Source organism: Tenrec ecaudatus, chromosome 16 (genome assembly GCF_050624435.1).
Source record: "Tenrec ecaudatus isolate mTenEca1 chromosome 16, mTenEca1.hap1, whole genome shotgun sequence".
NCBI lineage: Eukaryota > Metazoa > Chordata > Mammalia > Afrosoricida > Tenrecidae > Tenrec > Tenrec ecaudatus.
Window position 1 is genome coordinate 44,018,898 of NC_134545.1, and position 20,577 is coordinate 44,039,474.

At 42.0% G+C, this 20,577-nt stretch overlaps 1 protein-coding gene across 2 annotated transcripts; it reads right to left on the reverse strand.

Moving 5' to 3' along the window:
* Positions 1-256: 256 nt before the first annotated feature.
* On the reverse strand, positions 257-19,425 carry VDAC2 (voltage dependent anion channel 2). 2 transcript variants are annotated; one of them, XM_075534846.1, is made up of 10 exons: positions 19,294-19,425; positions 18,816-18,867; positions 17,766-17,834; positions 16,009-16,058; positions 10,234-10,386; positions 10,082-10,134; positions 8,715-8,942; positions 5,698-5,848; positions 2,826-2,883; positions 257-1,015 (listed from the first exon to the last, which is right to left on the reverse strand). In XM_075534846.1, the coding sequence occupies exons 1-10, from the start codon at positions 19,309-19,311 to the stop codon at positions 924-926; spliced, it is 924 nt and encodes a 307-aa protein (XP_075390961.1). In that variant the 5' UTR covers positions 19,312-19,425; the 3' UTR covers positions 257-923. The 2 variants fall into 2 exon arrangements, with proteins under 2 accessions (XP_075390961.1, XP_075390962.1); XM_075534847.1 differs by lacking the exon at positions 19,294-19,425 and adding an exon at positions 19,073-19,229.
* Positions 19,426-20,577: the final 1,152 nt, after the last annotated feature.

The window sequence follows — 20,577 nt, forward strand, 5'->3', positions numbered from 1 at the left end:
AATGTGGACCTTGAGGGAAATGAGCAGTGACTTTTCACTGGTGCTTAGATAATGGGCTCTCATGAGTACTGACCTTAAACTATTTCCACTAGTCCCATTCCGCCAAAGTACATTTTCTCCACGTATCAATAGCAACAGCTCATAGGGGTAGAGGATGTGTATATAACCCTTCAGAACCATGCCTTTATTTTCCTGCCTTGATTCGCTCTCCAAGCCTTTCTAGGGTTAACAAAGATATAATACTTACAAACTGAAGTAAAGGCATATATCCTCTTTTATTGTCAACTAAAAAGCTCATGGGATTTCCCTAGGGACGCTGACCGGCACAGACATATGTAAACAGCAAAATGCTCAACAGAAACGAGTGTTAGCTAGATACCAGGGAGGTCTGATCCCAGCTAGAGCAAATGTTTAACTTGGCAAATACTTGGAGTCACAGTTATGTACACTTGTTTTATTCATAATTTGTAAATGTTCTGGGATACCAAAAGTATTTCTAATGTCGAATTTAACACACACAAAATTTAACCTCATCTTAAAACATCCACTGATCCATCTCATTCAAAAGCAGTATCAAATGCCAAAAGGAACATAAAGCAAACATGCACACAGCTGCACAGTTTTCATAAAGGTCTATTTCATTCTTGGTGGATAGCACATTTAACAGTTAAATACATTTAAATGACGTATCGGTGACTGCACGACCGCAGCATTGGTAACTAGATAACCAATTGAACCAGAAACCAGCTAACAAGTAACTGTCGAAATGTTTAAAATACAGCTTTTAGATCATCCTTTGTTTTTTGATCACCTTTGGGTGGGGTGACGTGGGGTTGGATGGTGGGGGGAGCCTGCTGGTCACAATGGAAATATATTAAGGCCAAATCTTCTGATACCCATTCCCAGAGGTCTCTTCGGCTGGATTAAGCCTCCAACTCCAGGGCGAGCCCAAGTTTGTGGCCTCCAGCATTAATGCTCTTGCCGTCCACCAGCGCAGACAGTGTGAGCTTCACACCTGTCAAAAGAAAACAACCAACCGTTATGTGTCCAAACCACTCCAGAACCAGCCTGTCACCTTCCCTCTCTTGGTGCAGTCACTAGAGGGGTCCTGGAATATCTGGGGGGCCAAAAAGAAGTCCAAATGCCCAACTCAATTGGAAGGGTACCACCACCCAAGGGCAAAGTTCCAAGTCAAAGGATAAAACACAGTGCACTCAAAATGATCTGGAAAGACAGGCACAGTCTGGACTAAAGAGACATAATCTACTGCCTCGTGCGTCTTGACTGGGTATGGCAAAAAGTAAGACATTTGGGGAACTCTGAACACAGACTATGCATTAAACCAAACAAAGCTACTGATAAGAGTCAATTCCAACTCCCTGAGACCCAAGTGCAGAGAGTTCGACTCCCCCGACTGCCACATCTTTCTTCAGGAGTGTGGCTGGTGAGTTAGAACCGCTGAACTTTTGGGTTAACAGTCAAGTGCTTCAGCCACTGTAAAACCACCAGAAGATATTACTCATGCTAATTTCCTGAGATGTGACAATGGCATTGGGCTTATGTAAAACAATGTCTTGGTGTTTGCACCTCAGGGACTGATGTATTCACATGACTACAAAGCATGTATTTAAAGAATCTTTTTCTAAGTAGAAAATGAAAAGACAGTCATAAAACAATTATGACAAAATGTTCATGCCTAGTGAATATGGGGGAAAGGTGCATATGGGTTCACTGTGCTAGTCTTTCCAATTTTCCTTAGGTTTCAATATAGCAAAAATAAAGTTTGGGGGAAGGGGGCAATTAATGAGGATGAAAAATTCTAATTACTTTTAACCCTACTGTTCAAAGGGTATTCCAAGATCAGTATTAGTAGAGCCCATCACCTGGTGCTTTATCAGACAGCCAACTCACCTTAGAGCAGTGGTTCTCCACCTGCCTCGGGCCGCTACCCTTTCATACAGTTCCTCATGTGGTGGGGACCCCCAACCATAACATTATTTTCATTGCTACTTCATAACTATAATTGTTACTGTTATGAATCGTAATGTAAATATCTGATATGCAGGATGTATTTTCATCTATACAAATTGAACATAATTAAAGCAGTGATTAATCACAAAATAATATGTAATTATATATTGTGACATATTTATGTGTTTTCCAGTGGTCTTAGGAGAGCCCCGTGTAAGGGTCAATCGACCCCCAAAGGGGTCACGACCCACAGGTTGAGTGAGAACTGCTGCCTTAGACCCCTTGGGTCATAAGCTTCATTTTACTGAGATTCCCTAAGTGCCTCTTATTGCACATTATTGGTGAGTCTTGTGCACAATGATGTTTAAGTACTGTATGCCTAAAATACTAAGCAGTGTAAAAGAGATCATAGAAACAAACCATTAAAACGAGTCAAATCTGGAGATACAGAAAACCACAAGACATTTCAGGTAAGAGTGAGGAAATTTGCCAAGACGTGGATATTAAATATTATGATGGAATGACTGTGAACTCTCAGGTGTAGGTATGGTAACAATATTATAATTAAGCAAAACAGTCTTAGGAGACAGAGACTGAAGCATTACAAAGCGTCACTTCACATCACTATAGATATACCTTACTTCCAAATGGACCAGCAAAATGATAGGGAAAATGATGTGGCAAAAGTAAATGGATGTCAAAAAAAAAAAAAAAGTAAATGGATGTCGACTGTACACTTTTTTCTTTTTTCCAACACTCTGCATGTTTGGAAGGTTTGCAAAGTTGAGAAAATAATTTTTTAAAAAGTATTAGCAACATTGTAAATAAATCCCTACTTATTTAATGGTACCTACCAGGCCTCAGAGTCTGAGTATAGCCCACTCCAATTAAACTAGAGTTGTTGACTTTTGCCTAAAATAAAACACAAAAATGACTTTAAGAAAAAATTTTGAGTAGAGACAAATCCATGCACATTCCCCATCGTGATATTTTAACATTTAATGTTGTTTATTAAGCCAAACAATAACCAGGAACCATTCTTATACAATTCAACTCAATAATTCTTATACAATTCAACTCAAAGTCAAGCTGACAATGGGAAACCAGAATACTCTAGTTGTCCACAGCCACGTTTGTGATGTAGCACCAGGACCTAAGCACGCTCATAAAAATCATTCTTGCAGAGCCTTATCCAGCACCAAAACAACCTCACATTAATACATGGCCAATGGCAAGTGTCTGGGCTTTCTAGCAGACTAGCGCACACCAGTGTGGAAGTCAGGAGTGAAGTTTCAATCTGTGGCTTAGACACAGGTATCACTACTTTAAGGGTTCTAAAGCATCAAAACTATGCATTCTAAAAAAAACAAACAAACAAAAAAACTATGCATTCTAATTTCCAAATGATAAGGACTCCCTCCCATTAAGATAAACCTAACATCTTTTACCTCACGTTTTCATGCCACCAGGTCTCGCCTCTGTCTCAACTGCCAATTAGATTTCCATGTGTGTCCTCTACCGTCCACACTCCTGCCCTCCTCACACACCCTGACCTTTTAAGCCTCTGTCGGGGCTGAACAGAGCGATGGAACGGGAGGGCACACTACTAGCTCTCTTCTCACTACTGGGCCACGACAGAGACCTGGGCTGGAAAGAAAGGTAGGTCACCCACCAAGGAGCCTAGGTTGCCTAACCAAACAATCTTATGAGTTACTTCTCTAACTCTTGCTCCTTAGCATTTTGAGTGCTATAGTTAAAACTGTAACAAACCGGCACCATCAAATTTCTCCTCATGTGTTTCATCAAAACAGTTCAACCCAGAAAAAGAAATGATGCACTGTGTATTCACTTGCCATTAAAGCTCAATCTTAAAAAAAAAAAAAAGCTCAATCTTCATGAGCCACCATGACCATGTGACTTTCCAGCCAAAGAAAATTAGCATCTCAGGCACTTGGATTCGTCTGGAATCTAAACAAATTCCAATTATTTTAGAGCAGGAGTTAACAATGAAACTGAGGTAAGAGGCCTTCCAGGTGCTGCTGGATTGGGGCAACATCAGCACTAGCCAGGTAGGAAATGCTAACCATGTTTCCACACTATTACCCAGGAGTCAGTAACACACAAGCCCCAAGCTGCCGTCGCATTTTAGACTGAACTGCTAACAGCTGAGAGCTGCACCCTTCACTGGCAATGCAGCAGTGGTGGTGGCACCAGCATCAATAAGAACACGAATGAACACGCTTAGAGAACCATGTGCCCCGTGAGTCTCACGGTTTTGTTTCTGTGCAGTAAGTCATGACTATGGGAATGCCAATGGGAAAAGTTTCTGCTTCTAGCTCGACCAAAACAATGCCAAGATAAAACAAGAATGTGTCTAAAACTTACCTGCCTAAATTATCGAAACATAATGCCCTCAGAAATGAAAAGAGCACTTTATATGTAACTGAAATACCTCATGGGTGGCTTGACTTTCTTTCAGTCACAATACAGTGCCTGTAAGCATCTGGCACACTGCAGGCTGAGCTGGCTGAAACTGGGACCAGCACCCTCCCTACCTGCTTGGACACTGTGCACTCCCTCCTACACTAACCCACTATAACTGAAGGAAGACAGAACTTAAGGACAGGAACCATGTGGCCAACTACGTAGTGTGCTGGAGACGGGCTTCTGGCACCAAACCAGACTGTTAATTATGTGTGCCTTCTGTTCTTTACAGCAATGCGTAATTTCAAAATAACCCAATTCACAGACAGAAGTGCTATAATTGTGTGCAAGTCATAAAAAGTGCATATATTCAATGAGCACTAAAGTCAAGTACTCAAGAACCACCGATGACCAAGAAGTTTTACTGGGACGAAGGACTCTTACTGCTAACTCCCCCACCCCCAAAAAATCCCAAAACCTCGCTGCCATTGCATCAGTCCTGTCTCATAGCGACCCCATAGGGCAGAACTGGCCCTGGGAGTTCCCAAGCCCCATCTTTCTCCTGAGAAGAGGCTGGTGTTTCGAAGTGTTGACCTTGCAAATGGCAGCCCAAGCATGCCACCAGGGTTCCTGTGCAGTGATAAAACCAAGTCCAGACCCAAGCCAATTCCAATCCATAACGACCTTAGGGGCAGGCCTGAATTTCCCCCAAGGGTTTCCAACGCTGTCAATTTTTACACAAAGATGCTGCTACATCCTTCTCCCATGGAGTGCCTCACGGGCTCGAATCTCCCATTTCTCAGTTAGCAGTCAGGCTCTTAATCACTGTCCATGAGCTAATCACCAACACAGGACTGAAATAAAGCAACACACGCTCCAGTCCTGGCTCTACTCCTTCCTCTCCCTTCAGCAGTGGGATAAAGCCTTCCATGTGGAAGCGACATGCCCAACTGATATTTCATAAGCCCAAAGACATTTTGTAACAAGGGACTATTATTTCTAACAGAAAAAAACCCATTCAGGGTCCAAATCACTGGTTCTCCTGGGCTCAGATAACCTAGGAGTCAGGGTTATTAGCAATACTAATTAAGTAGTTTTAGGGGGTAAACAAACTCTATAAGCTGTCCTATAAGTCAAACTTCTAGTATTGCTTCACAGAAAAAGCAGCATTCTGTCTTCTAATTGAAATCTGTCTATAAATGGGACTGTATGTTCATATTACCAATTCAATACATTTCATTATACCCAAAGATTAGTTCCAATAAGCGAAAAACCTCATTTGAAGCCCAAAGTAGTACTTACAGAAATGGAAGCTGTGGGATCCAACTGGTATTTAGCAGCAATGCCAAAACGAGTACAGTTGGTGCCCGATGTCCAAGCCAAGTTTACTGACGTGTCAAGATCTTCACAGACTTTTTGATAAATTGATCCTCCAAATTCTGTCCCATCATTGCTGTAAGATATTATAAATTAGTAAATCTAGAATTACCTTAACGGGGTTTCAGGATGGATTACGACTCTATGTAAAGAAAACCAAAATCCTCAATAAATAACAGAGAAAACAATGCGAAGAGTTAGTTGAGCGACCGCAGCCATAAGAGACATGCCGGTGGCCATGGATCCCTAACGGGCAGTCCCAACCAAGTTGCTTCAACTTCGTGAAGATGGGTTTTGCGATGGGTTGTGCCATGGGCATGGTGACCAGGACACCTTTCTGCACCTTTTGCTGGCTCGGGATCAGAAGCTGATGGGCAGCATTGAGGAAACCCAGGGTGCAGCCGTGGCACTTTTAGCACATTCATGGCCCCTGGGATGGTATCCGATGCTACCTGGTGCTGTCGCTGCCCGCATCTCTGCCCTCTCCCACCACTCATAGTTCATGTACTATAATACAACAGTCTTTGAGTAAAAAATATATTGAAAAATAACAGAGAAAAGATTGATGTTATCAAGGATTTCATCTTGCTTGGATCCACAATCAATACAATGAAAGCAGCAGCCATGAGACAAACAGCACACTGAATTGGGTAAATCGGATGCACAAGATCTCTTTAAAGTGCTGAAAAGCAGGGATGGTACTTTGAACACTAAGATGCACCTGACCCAACTAGGGTATTTTTGATGGTCTCAGATGCATGTGCAAGTTGGACACTGAATAAGAAGACCAAAGAAAAATTGATGCATTTGAACCACAGTGTTGGCAAAGATTATGGTTTTGGTACCATGACTACCAAAAAAACAGATCTGTCTTGGAAGAAATACAGTCAAAATGCTCCTTGGAGGGAAAGATGGCAAAAATTCTTCTCACATACTTTAGATGTGAACAGGAGAGACCAATGCCTGGACATTGTGTTTGGTAAAGTGGAGAAGCCGTGAAAAAAGACAAAGGTCCTTCATGAGGATTACACAGTGGCTGTAACAACAGGTTCAAACGTAAAAATATTGTGGGGATGGCACAGCATGGGGCAGTTTTGTTCTGTTGCACATGATGTTATGGTAGCTCCATATCTGTTGTCAATTTGAGAGGATTAAAGAGTCAAAGGGCGGAGTTTAGCCTGTCACCAATCAGTCACAGCTTGATGACCTCATTTGGAGGCACTAAGGAGATAAATAGCTCGCTGGAGGCAGGACAGGCACACTCCCTGTGAGACATGTCACTGACAACACAGAGGAGAGAGGCTGATGCAGCAGAGCCTAGAGCTAGAGGAGCCACTTGGAGACTTACCCCAGCACTGGGATGCTTCTACTGCCACTACATCCACAAGGCTTCCTACCCACTGGCCTGTGATCTTATCGGACATATGGGCTAATATCGGACTTATGGACTTGATCTAGACTGGGCTGAGATGTTTTCTCAATGTTCCATTGCTCTTATGTATAAAGCTCTTATACACATGTGCAAGTTTATGAATTTTTCTCTAGTCTACCCAGACGACCACAGTTGCTCTGAGTCTAAACTGACTCAATGGCACCTAAGACAATGATCCTCTAGAGCAGAGTAAAACCATTCCCCGAGGTTTCTGAAGTTGTGGATTTTTATAAGAGCAAAAAGCCTAACCTTTGTCCCACAGAACAACTAGTGGGTTTGCAACTTGTGGTATGGGCCCAGTGCTTAAGCCACTGCACCACCAGGGTTCCTTCCATCTAGAATAGACCGTGTAATCAATTCTACGGCATTAGGGTGACACTGTACATCTGCACTGAAAATAAAAACCACTCCTTGTGTGGGTCTTTGCAATTAACAGGGATTGGGTAAAATAAACCATGGTACACACATTCAGTAGAATTAATGCAGCTACTGAAAAATCCCAATGTGAAATACATGACACAGGAAAATGACCAAAATGAATTAAGCAGGTAAAATGGGTTATAAAACAGTATTTTCAGTATTTATCTTATATGCATATATACAAACCGACTCATTGTGACCCTGTAAGACAGCACAGAACTAACTGCCCCATTGGGTTTCCAAAGGCTATGATCTTTTATGAAAACAGGCTGCCTCCAATGGCTTGGCTACTAGCCAAGTAATTAACCACTGTGCCACCAGAACTCCCTCCAGACATATCTGAGACAGAGGAAAAAGTTTGTAGAGATGTTATATCATCTTTTAATTCCATTTTCCCACAAACTTTTTGAAGGCCTTTCAAATACAGAAAGGAAAAGCATTAACAAAGACTAAGTATTTGGGAGATAGGATTATAAGAAATTTTGAACTTTGTACTTCTATTATGTTTACCATGCATTATTCTTTTAAAGGGAGAAATAGTTTTAGAAGTCCTTCTATTACATACATATGTACATATACTTAAAGAGCCCAGGTGGCAAAATGACTTTGTGCTCAGCTAACCCAAAAGGTCCGTGGCTGAAAGGCACCACTACACTGGAGGAAGGTGAGGTAGTCTGCTTCATGCAGGGTCACTTGCGAGTTGAAATTAACTTGATGACACCAATTTTTTTTGTGTGTGGATATATGTATACATGCATTTGTGATCTATTTCTGACTTGAGTTAAGAAAAAATACATTTTGGACAATCCTATCAAAACAGCAACCCTCACATCAAATACTTAAGATAAAATAAATGCACAGGTAGCAATTTGGCAACATATTTGTCTCTTCTAAAAGTCCAAAGCACATCAAACCTCATATGAAACATTTGAGCTCTTAGCACCAAAACTTAGACCAACATGTTTTACACCTAGACATTTTTATGTTAAAGGAAAGAAACACTTTGTGTAATTAGATCAGTAAAAATGACAAGATCTCAAACACTATTCTCAAATCCTCTATCCCCGAATCCTATGAAGAAAATACTTACACATTAGTGTGTAGCTGGAAGTCCCCAGTCCTGTAGCCCACTGCAAAGTTATTCCTTGTCAGCTTTGACTTGGCACTGTCAAAGGTCATCTGATAACCAGCAAGCCAGCCCTCATAGCCAAAGACAGCTGAACCATGGATTGCAGGTCCAGCAAAATCAAAGTCAACATCACAGCCAAGGTTTATACACTCCCTCTTGTAGGAAGACTTGATTTTACCACTTTTCTTTCTGGAAAAGAACACAAGGCCTTAGAAATGTTATCAGTGGAAAAGAATATATATATTTATAAACCTTCTGCATAAAGAGCACATGGTTGATTCAATCTCCCTCTAGAAGACATTCTTGCTGTCTCCTCCAGCCGCAGCATCCATCCCCCTTCATGCCTTCCCCCAATGCAGGTGTTGTTTCCTCACCTGGGAGCTCAGGGACTTTACTGTGGTTACCAGCCACCTTGTGACATATGTAACTACTGAATATACATGTCTTATGGCTACCTACAAATATTTCAGAACAGAAAAGATTCTCTCTCTCTCTCTCTGCGTGGACCTAGCTGCTGAGATCATGGCCGTCCCGGAGATGAGCATGCTACCATGAAATGTGTCTTGACTCCTTTATTTTCTCTTTTCTCCTACTTATCCCTCCTAGTCTCTATGACTTGGTTATACTCTTTATCTATGATCACTGCATGGTTGCGCCCATGAGCCCCATGACTGTTGGAGGTTGGTTTACTCTAAGGGCAGGACCACAGGGAAAAGCAGTCAATGAACTCAAGACAAGGACATGCAGGGTAAATGAACATCTACGAGAAGGCTGCGTGGCAAAACTGGAAGCCAGGCAGACATCCTGTGAGAAAACACAGTGCTGTCATAGGTACTGTCACGAGAGACACGCATTTGAAGGCAGGCTAATATAACAACTGCAGCAGGCCCAAAGCAGGAACAAAGGTTTGCTCCCCAAGATGTCAAGTTACTGAAGGGCGAATGTGGACCTCCTACACATACAGGACAGAAATGTTTTTAAATGCAGAGCTCATAAAAATGTATGTGCTTGGCAGAACCGATTACAAGAATTTACGTATAACCTCCTTCCTGGGGGACAGACAACAGAAAAGTGGGCGAAGGGAAACGTCAGACAGGGCAAGATATGACAAAATAATAATTTATAAATTATCAAGGGCTCCTAAGTGTGGAGGGAGGGAAAAAAATGAGGAGCTGATGCCAGGGGCATAGGTGGAGAGCAAATGTTTCAAGAATGATGAGGGTCATTAATGTACAAATGTGCTTTACAAAATTGATGTATATATATGGATTGTGATAAGAGTTGTATGAGCCCCTAATAAAATGATTTTTTAAAATGTACACGCTTACCCTGTGTTTGGTGAGAAGGTAGTATCAAATGTCAACTTTAAACCTTGGCAAATCTATTTTGGTAAAAAAAAAAAAAAAATTTTTTCAAATTTTTTTTCCATTTTAACAAAGATACAATAATGTAAACAGTAGACATATTTTCAAAGCATTACCTGGTCTTCAATTGCGATTTCTGTGCCCAGAGTATTATCAGTGTTCCACTTTTCTGTGAAAGTCAGACCATACTCACACCATTTATATTTTGTCTCCAAAGTCCCAGTAACTTTACCGGTGTCTGTGTTAGATGAACCAGATGTTGAGAATTCCTATTGCAATAATAAATAACTTCATGAAATTTATCTTAAGGCTAGAAGAACCCCAACTTCTAGAAACCACCACTGACTGAAACATCTGGTCATTTCACTAATGCCCCTTTCCAGTCTAGCTTCCTAAACATTCATTCTCAAAGCATGAGAGTGACAAATCTACCTTCAACTCACTGCCATCTACCTAAAGTTGACATTGCCAACAAACCCATCACAAGCTAATCTGTAGCTAACTCCCAAATGAGTAAACTATACCCTTTTCTAATACCTAACTGCCAAATTATCTAATCAACTGCTACTACCCTGAAAGGAAACATGCTATGGCAATTTTATTTGGCACATAAAAATCAATGGGGAAATAAAGAACAAACATTGCCACAGCAGCCAATCTACCTGATAAATTACTATGGTTAATCACATACCCCATCATTCAAAATCAGAATTTATAACTAATACTCTAAGAAATTTTTTTTAAAACTTCCCTGTAAATTCTTAAAGAGAAAGCACCACACAGTAGCAACTCCAATCATGAACAAAAGTTATTTTTTTAATTGATTTGGTAATCCTAATACTCTGCTTTTGAGATAGTCTTTATCAACTTTCATTACATGCCCTTCACATCCTCAAATTTTAAAACAGACAAGCAAATAAACAGAAACCACCAAGGGAAGGATTTATAGGAAATTTACTTTACATCTGAGTTTTAATATTAAAAATATAAATCTGTATCATATCTAATAGATGTAGAAAATACCATACAATCTGAAATACTTTATATAACCTTTTGTTTATAATAGCAAAGATAAATGATTTGCCCATCTTTAATTGGACACTAGGAGACCTGGTGGGGTGGTGTTTACATGCTGGGCTGGCCGTGTGAAACTGCTAGCGGCTCCTCAGGAGAAAGGCAGGGCTGTAACCAGTTAGTCTCGGACACTCACAGGGGCAGTGCCACCCGGGACTATATGGAGCTCACTATGAGTTGGAATCAACTTGATGGCAATGAGTTTGGTTGTTTTGGAATTGTACACTAATTGAAAAAGCAAAAGGCTTCAGAAATTTTAAATTTGTTTCCAATAATCCCCAAATTTAATTTGCAGTATTCAGTATAAAAGATAGGCAACTAAAATCTTACATGTAAAATTCTAAAGCTGTCTGAAGAGTTCCAATTCACAACTTTGCTGCTACTGATAGCAACATGCTCTGCTCATTGGAAACCCAGGTCAAAAAAGACCCCTAATCTGAAATAGCAAGCACAGAGGAACGTTTCTGTCTCCTATTGGGATGCCTACAAAATCAGGGAACATTACTTAGAAAATAGAGCATCTATGAGGGGACTTTAAAGACGAATGGAAAGTAGAATTTACAGGTCATTTCCCCACAAACTTTTTGAAGCCCCTTTATATTGTTCTACAGTTAAAGAGTAATCTCCTGAGATAGGTGCTTTCATTAACAAGACGTCAAGTCAAACATGGCACTCAATACACAGTATATGAAAAAGAACTGGTTAAGAACATTGAATATAAAATTAGGAGTCTTAATTCTGACTATCATTTACTAAATAAAAGACTGAACTTTTTGGGGTCTTGTTTCCCAGGTTGTAATTATAGAAAATCTACCACTTCAAAGATTAAAATGGAATACACCAAAGGAAAGCATCCATTAAAACAATATGTCCCCTGGATTGTACATGCAGAAACGCTGAAAGGTGTCTGAGGGAGTATCCAATAAAAAAACAGAACCCCACCCCACGCCCCACAAAGCTATGTATTCAATTTTTTTTCCAAAACAACCTCATCACCTTCAAAGTACACTCCATTATACTTTATACATCTGTCAAATCGGCAATTCCATTTTTGGAGACGTTTTTCAAACTCATCCATTTGAATGGCTAATAGCACCTCCCTCGTTTTTTTCCTTTACCTCTTCTATCTCATAAAATCACTGTCTTTTCATCATGTCCCTCTCCATTCGCGGAAACAAAAAGAAGCCACACAGAGCAAGGTCAGGTGAGCAAGGTGCTTGGGGCAAGACAGGCATGCTGCTTTTTGCCCAAAACTGGAGTACCGATATAGGTACGTGAACAGGTGCATAGCCGTTGTGGCAAAATCAGTCCCGTCTGTCACAAATCAGGCCTTTTGTTATTTTTTAATTAATCATTTTATTGGGAGCTTTTATAGATATTATAACAATCGACAATTCAGTTAGATAAAGCATAATTTTACAATAGCTACCACCATCAGTTTCAAAACATTTTCTTTCTTCTTGAACTCTTGATAGCAGCTCCCCTTTATCCCTTTCCTCCTCCACCCTTTCCCCCAGGAACATATATATATATTTAATTCTGCCATCTTACACCCTCCAATGTATCCATGCACCTGCAATTCTGTTATCCGTTCCCCTCGAGTGGGGTTACATACTCATCATTGCGATCAGCTCCTCCTTCTTGTACTTCTCCCCCCTCCTTCCAGTACTCTCAGGGGATCATTATTTCCATTACTGTTTCTGAAGAGTTACTTACTTGTCTTCACACATCAAACTATCTTAATTATACAAATGAGCATCCACAGGTCTAACAAGATGGATGAGGTAAAACAAAGACCATAATAATAAGGAAGGAAATATTAAAGAACTAGCGGAAAGAACTAGCAGATAGTTACACGTTTCACCAGTGCTATAACTCCTTAGCGTGTGACCCTTCTGTCTAATTATCTTACAGGTGGCTTTTGCGTCTCCACGCTCCTTTGTGTCAATCTGACTGCTTGCTTTTCAACTTCTGATACCTGTCCCTGTTGACACCTCATCATGATCACACAGGCTGGTGCACTTCTTCCATGTGGGCATTGTGCTTCCCTGTGAGATGGCCCTTGTTTAACTTCAAACCTAAGAACCCAGATGCTTCATCTTTTAATGAATAGGAGGCCTTTTTGGTCACACACTGTTATGCTATCTTTTCAAAACCTCTGAATAGAAAGCTTGATTAACAGTCTGAACCGGTAGAATGAACACCAATTGCACTACAAGTCCATGCACTACATTTTGTCCATTTGGGAGGTTGATGGACATTCCGAAGGATGTTTGTCATCAATCGACATTTCCCCCTTTTTTAAATGAGAAAACCACTCATACACTTGAGTTTTTCCTTATAAGCTGTGTTCAACATCACCGGTCACTTGTCTTCACACATCAAACTATCTTAATTATACAAATGAGCATCCACACTGTGTTCCTCAACCCCAAAGCAGGAAATTTCACAGCCGCACACTGTTCTTAAATCGGTCATACCTCTCTCTCTCTCTCTCTCTCTCTCTCTCTCTCTCTCTCTCTCTCTCACACACACACACACACACACACACACACGGATCAAGCAAAACCGCTTTTATGAAAAACTTCACTGTAACCAGGGAGAACCTTCCCAGGCGACACCACTGGGTGCACTAACTTGCTCGATACTTGCCCAGTAGGAAAAAAATGTGTACTATGAAAGCTTTGTCCAGTGGAGTTTTCTGGGGGGGAATACCCCCTCATATTTTGCTGTATAAATTCAATACCAGCGAAAATGAGTAAAAAGATAAGATATAAAAACCTGCACCTTAAAAATGAAAACAAAAGGAGGGCTTCAAAAAGTTCATGGAAAAATTAAATTAAAAGATAAAGGAACTCTCCCACCAATGTTTTGAAGCCCCTTCATGTATAGGGACCATTGTCTTCTATTAGGAACTATAAATAGGGAAGGCATATGATCAGCTATTTTTCACTCTGAACAACAGTGATTACTGATTGACTCTAGAGCAGTGGTTCTCAACCATCCTAATGCCATGCCCCTTTAATATAGTTCCTCATGCTGTGGCGACCCCCAACCATAAAGTTATTTTCGTTGTTAATTCATACCTGTAATTTTGCCACTGTTATGAACCGGGCAATCCCTGTGAAAGGTCATTTGACCCCCAAAGGTCGCAACCCCCAGGTTGAGAACCGCGGCTCTAGAGAATCCACCCATTACCATTCATCAGCCACCCAAAGAATTCTCAAAACACAAAATCAAGATCATCCTCCGCGCCAAGACAAAACTAGCTGATACCACTGGCTGAGCTTTTAACATTCCTCAACCTATCACTTCACATTTTGATTTCCAATGTGCATCTTCAAATGGCTCAGACAACTCTGCAGTTCAGATGCGAGAACGGGAAACAGGAACTCATGAGACTTATTTGGCACGAACTGAATTAAATCAATCAATTAGACACCAAAAACAAACAAACATCCAATCCAGTTCTATACTCTTCATGATCTCAAAACCTACTTCCATAAAATTTAGCCTAATTACACCTACCCACAGTAAGCTTTCCTTTCTGACAGATTTTGGTTTATTAAACAATCTAGTATTTGATATACTTCTGATGGTTCCCTAGTTTAAAGAGTATTCTGAACACAAGAACTGTCTTTTTACCTAAGGCCTTATGTGTTTCAGAGAAGCACTGATTGGTATAGTGGGTTACACGTTGGACTGCTAACTGCAAGGTCATCAGTTCAAAAGCCACCAGCCCTCCAAAGGAGACAGAGACATTAACTCTCTAAAGAGTTAATGGCCTCGGAGACCCTATAGCAAATACTTATAAAAGGCCCCAATAGTTTAAAAGTACACAGAAAAAGAAAACACCAAACTACTGGTCTGTAAACTGTTATCTTAAGCAAGTAAGTCACCCAACCACAGCTATATACCCCCGATTTCTTTCAAACCAGAGAACTCCCAGGGAAGACATGACCAGCATAAAAATCTGAGTGATCCAACAAGTCTAGGCACAATGAACTGATCAGAGTGAAGTCAATGAGTACCAGTTATTTACACTAAGGAGTTAACTATAGCAAGAATTCTTAAAATTAACCAATAATATTGTGTATGTATACACCTTACTTACCTACCCCCAAACTAGCAACAACAAAAAAAACATTTTAAGTAGGAAAAACTATCAAATTAAATTTTATCTCACCCCCTCTGTAGAGGGTTTAGAAGGTTCAAAACATCGAAACATTCAGATCACAATTCCTTACATCAACAAATCTATATGGAAATCTTCCCCACAGAGGACAATTAATATAGCCATTTTCTAAATCATTAATACACTCGAGAAGTTACTGGCTGAACATGTTTAACCCAAATAAAAGGTTTACAAAAAAGTGTGTAACCAGTTCTCTGCCTCCTAGTCAACAAGATTCTCTCATGACTGGTATCTTTCCTGAGTTAAGTGTATGTAAATAATACAGCAAAAGCTGAAATGGAAATGAGAACTCACACCCAAAGCTAAAATAAATGATGCTACATATACTCCCAAAACCAAATCCACTGCCAAGTACTCTGGCTCCTAGGGACCCTAGAGGACAAACATGAACTGCTGCTGTAGGGTTTCGGATGCTGAGAGCAGAAGGGCCCTCTTTCTCAAGAGGACTAGCTGGTGGATTCAAACTGCTGACCTTGCAGTTAACAGCAGCCCAATACATAACCTAGCAATACAAACAAAGTTAACTTTCTTAAAGATAAAACTAAGCCTACGCTACTTTATGGACTGAAGTATTATATAAAAGCACATCAGAACTTGAACTTAATAGGTAGCTAATACTCACCACACCACTGCAAGACTTTGTTTTCACATCCAGTTTCACCAACCCAAAACCTTTAGGTGTACAAATAAAAAACAAAATGATTCATTTGTATAAAAGATTTAAGTCAATAGTCAAGCATACATATAAAAAATATCCATATGTTCGGAAGGGACTATGTGTACCCCAATCTGCGTGACCCAAAGATGACAATAACAAAATACAAATCTAACTAAGGAAAAAGTATCCCAACTTAAAGTGTGAACGCCCAATTTGCAGAAGGCTATGGAGGGCAATGGGAGCCAAAATCCATCTGCAGAGTAAAGTCAGATTAAGCCTTTGACAGATCTCCTCTAGCTATAGGCAAGAGACTCAAACAGTTTGACAGACAGAGATTATTGTAAACTGGATTATAGTGGATCAAACATGATATGACTTGATACTTGGTGTTATTCTTGACCCAACCAGGCTCAAGCATTTCTTGCTTGTTACAAGAGAAATTTACTTCCTGGCTTTTTAAATATTAATGGTGGTCTTTTCAACTATTTGTATTTGTAATTTATATTATTATTTTCTTCTTGTCGTTTTGGCTTGTTTTTAGTTTCTGTTGGGTTTCCTGGTTTGTGAAGCACAGGAGTGGATGCAGGCAGTAACCGATGCAATGATTTATTAGGGATGTGGAGATTGAGAGATTTGGGAAGCAAACAATGACTGTGCGAGCAGGAGAGGGGGTCCGGGGGGAGCACCAGAACTGATGGTAACGATGAATATACAACTCATTTTAAAAGTGATTTAACCATGGAAATGTCTATGTGAATGCTATGTTAAGAAAACTACTAAAAAGAAACCAAATTTGAGCAATGGTTACCGTGGATGAAGGGGAAAGGGGGGTATGAGTTTATATCAATGATAATGGAGCAATGTGGAAAAGGATATCAGTATTGGCTGTACAACACGAAGAGTATATATAATCAATGGCATTGAATTATACAGGTAGCAGTTGTAGATTTGGTGAATATTGTGTTGTATCTATTTTTGCCACAATTAGGAAAAAAATACCTGGTAACTAGTACAAGGAAGAAAATTTTCTAGAACTGAATATGGTGACAATTATACAACCCTTCTTGCTATGATTGAATTATTGAATCGTATAACATGGATAAAATTAAAAAAACGTGTGCTAGGTCAGAAAACGTAGAACAACAACTTAAGAATTTGCTATATAAACTTGTCAAGGGCAGATCACCTCGATGCAGTTTTGTCTAGTGTTTTGGTGTACAATCAGCAACAGTAGCAAAAAGCTTTCAAACCACTATGAAACCTAAGTCTCCTACCAGAAAAGCCCTTCCGAAAGGTTGTTTATCATAATATAGATTTTAAAACATCTATCCCAAAGGGATATCACCAATCATTTGGAGGGAAGGGGGGTTGTTAATGCTGAACAAAATTTTTAAGACTCAAGTTCACTTGAAAAAACCTTTTAACGTTTGAAGAGCAATATATTTATTTGCTGGTCAGCCAAGGCCTAAGCTATAATTAGAGAAAATAAAAGTTATTTTTCACTTAACCTTTAAAGTTAAAATTCTTGAGCTATGCTTGATTTTTTTTAATGTGGAAAGTTGGAGTAGAGGACGATGTGACTAATTACTCATTTAACAGAAATCCAAAATGATCTAATTCAAGAGTAAACCAAGATATTTATTTTGATGAGATTGTTCATTTCCAAAGCTGATCGAAACAAATATTTTCATTTCTGATTCAATTTTTAAGAATGCTCTTACCAAATCCTTTGTTGAAAATATCTCTGGCAGCTTTGCCAAGGTCAGCATATGATGGAGGAATACACATTGCTGTTGAGAAGAAACATTCCAGGGTTAATGTTCCTGTTCCTCAAACTTCTGTCCAAGAACATGACCAATTACGTGAATGTAGATCTTCACATTCACACAGTTCAATTTGTTGGAATTGAGGTGTGTTTTTTCTACCAGGAACTACTGTAGTCTAAAGACCCATTAAGTTATCATCAAGGAAAGCTTATTTCCAAAGTGGACAATCACGGTTAGTGACTATACAAACTTGAAAAACTCCAAAAATAGAGAAATGGGATTTCTATTTCTGAATGTACAATGCTTACAACCCCACCTCCACGGACTGAACTGGTACAATCAAACACTGATATGCAGCTCCCAAAAATCACTGAGATATGAGGACTTAACCGCATGAGATTAAATCAAAACTAAGTTCTCTCCCCTGATACCTCTCAGTATGCTTACTGATGTCAAAACGCAACATTGCTAGGTGGGGGGGGGGGGAGGGAATTTCACACCTGGTTAACTTCAATATTGGAACTTAGGAAAAATACACCCATCTAAGTTTCACTCTACTATCAAATAGCACTTTAAGCATATTAATGACGGTCAAGTTTGCCAATGCAGGGCGGCTTAAGGGCAAGCAATCTGAGCGCCTTCCACCAGCTCATTCATTCCACAAAGCACGTCCACGCCCTTAAGGAGCACATGTAATGACCTTGCGCTCTCAGCGGAGGAATTACTACTTCCTCTAGCCGACTGATTCCTGCAAAGGAACCAACCCGCTAACCACGTTATGCACCGTACACTGAAGGTGAAAGTGGTCACCGGCCACTCCCTCGGGCCCCGTCTCTCCGTCCACAAACTCTGCAGCCCAGCCCCTTCGCCGCACGCCGGGCTGCTCGCTCCCGCAGCGCCCCGGGCGCCTAAGCCCCGCGGGGGCGGGAGGGGGAGTTGGTGGCTGGATCCCGACGCCCCGGGCACTCCAAGGGCCCACCCCGCAGAGATCGCGGCTCTACTTACGCCGCGCGCAGCTCTGCCCGTAGGTCTCCATGGTGAGACAGGGAGGAGTGTTCTGCGGGAGTGACAAGAAAGTAGTCAGCTGGGGTTGAAAGCGAGTACAAGGGCCAGGTGGGGCCGTCTGACAGGGGGGGCAAGGGGCCGAAGGGCAGCGCGGCCATCTTAGGGAGCCAGGGCCGACCCCGAGTCCGGCTCAGGCCCTCTGCTGGGCCGCTGCGGCCTCGGCCCCCGAGTCAGCCTGAGGAGGATGTGGGGGGTACCTGGTGATCCCCCGAGGGCAGCCGCTGCGCTGCTCCGCTAGCAGCTCAGGCCACTCGACTCGCGCAAAGCCGGGCTGCAGCTGCCGCGGCTGGAGGGCGAAGTGAAGGAGACACCGTTCCGCCCGCCGCAGCCCCGTCCTACCCCAGCCAGGACCCCGCCACTACCCTAAGGCCTGTCTACTGCGCCTGTCCCCGCCGCGCCGCCCGCTGCCCACTCCAACCTGCTCTGCAGCGGCCATGTGGCCCGCGGTCACTCCCCGCCCCCCGGGGAGGGGTCCTGTTCTGTCCGTCGGCGGGGGCTGCGAAGGCAGAAGGCGCTTGGCCCCGGGTCAGGCAGGGATGAGGGCAGCCCCGAGGTGAGGGGCGGGGAACGGCGGAAGTCGCGCGGCAGGGCCCGTGCGGGCGGGGGAGGGTGGGGCGCAGGCGCAGTGCGCTCCTCGGGGGCGGGGCTGCGGCGGTCCGCGGGGCGTGCTGGGGTGTGGCATCGCGCTCGCTGTCCGGGATTCGTGGGAGGAGCGCACCGCCTCGGCGGGCAAGGAGACTACCCTACGGAAAGACTTCCCCATATTGGGCACCAGGAAGGAATCCGTGAGTGTGATCCAGGAGATGTGGTGCGCACTTCTGGAAGGACACAGACAGAAGTGGAGAGACAGACGCTACCCCCAGTCCTCCCTCTTCCCTTCGTTGGTCCGCCTCCCACCTCAGGCCGATCGACATATTGAACTTGACTCTGCTTTGGAAGCTTGGTGACTGCACCTCCTCGAACCAACTTACACATATCCCAGTGTACTGCGCCTCTTTTGCCCCTCCTTCCCTCTCAGGAATGAGCTGGCTTCACACAAACACTAAACAATCGCCATTTTGGAGAGGGGGAGCCTGCTGGGGCTTCCTCAGCCTCCACAGGATGAGACCAAAACCAACCAAACCCTGTTGCAAATCCAGTCAGCTCATGGCGACCTCGGGTGTTACAGACTGGAACTGCTCCTCTGTAGAACACCTACAAGTTAATTCAAAAAACCAAAACACTCCTACGAAGTCAGTTACGGCTCACATCGACCATATATGACAGAGTAAAACGGCTCCCCAGGGTTTCCCAGGTAGGTTAGGAGATAGTCTACTCTTCCACTGAGCGAGTGGTAGGTTTGAGCCAACTACTATCCTGGTATGAGTTCCAACACACCATCTCGCAGAAAAATCAAACCAATCCTAAGGCTACTGACTCAATTCTAATTGATAGTCACCTCATAAAGAATTCCTAAGGGTATATTCTACTAGGACTGTCTCATCTACTGGCCTTCCTGTTAACAGCCCAATGGTTAATCTGACAGCACCACCAGGACTCAGGAAAAAAACAGTCTACTAAATTAGTCACCTGGTTACTTGCTGTGGGGCTTATTAAAATGAATTATCTGTAGAAATTAACTCCCAGACAACACCACTCTGCCTGAGGCTTCACCCTGCAAACCCAAGAAATGTACACCATACCTAAATAACCATGAGAAGAT

Excerpts from the sequence above, each read along its gene's own strand:
- VDAC2 (XM_075534846.1), bottom strand. Across the intron at positions 10,387-16,008 it reads CAAAGTCTTGCAGTGGTGTG|GAATTCTCAACATCTGGTTC; the intron begins GTGAGTATTAGC and ends TTATTGCAATAG. Across the intron at positions 5,849-8,714 it reads TTCCAGCTACACACTAATGT|CAATGATGGGACAGAATTTG; the intron begins GTAAGTATTTTC and ends AATATCTTACAG.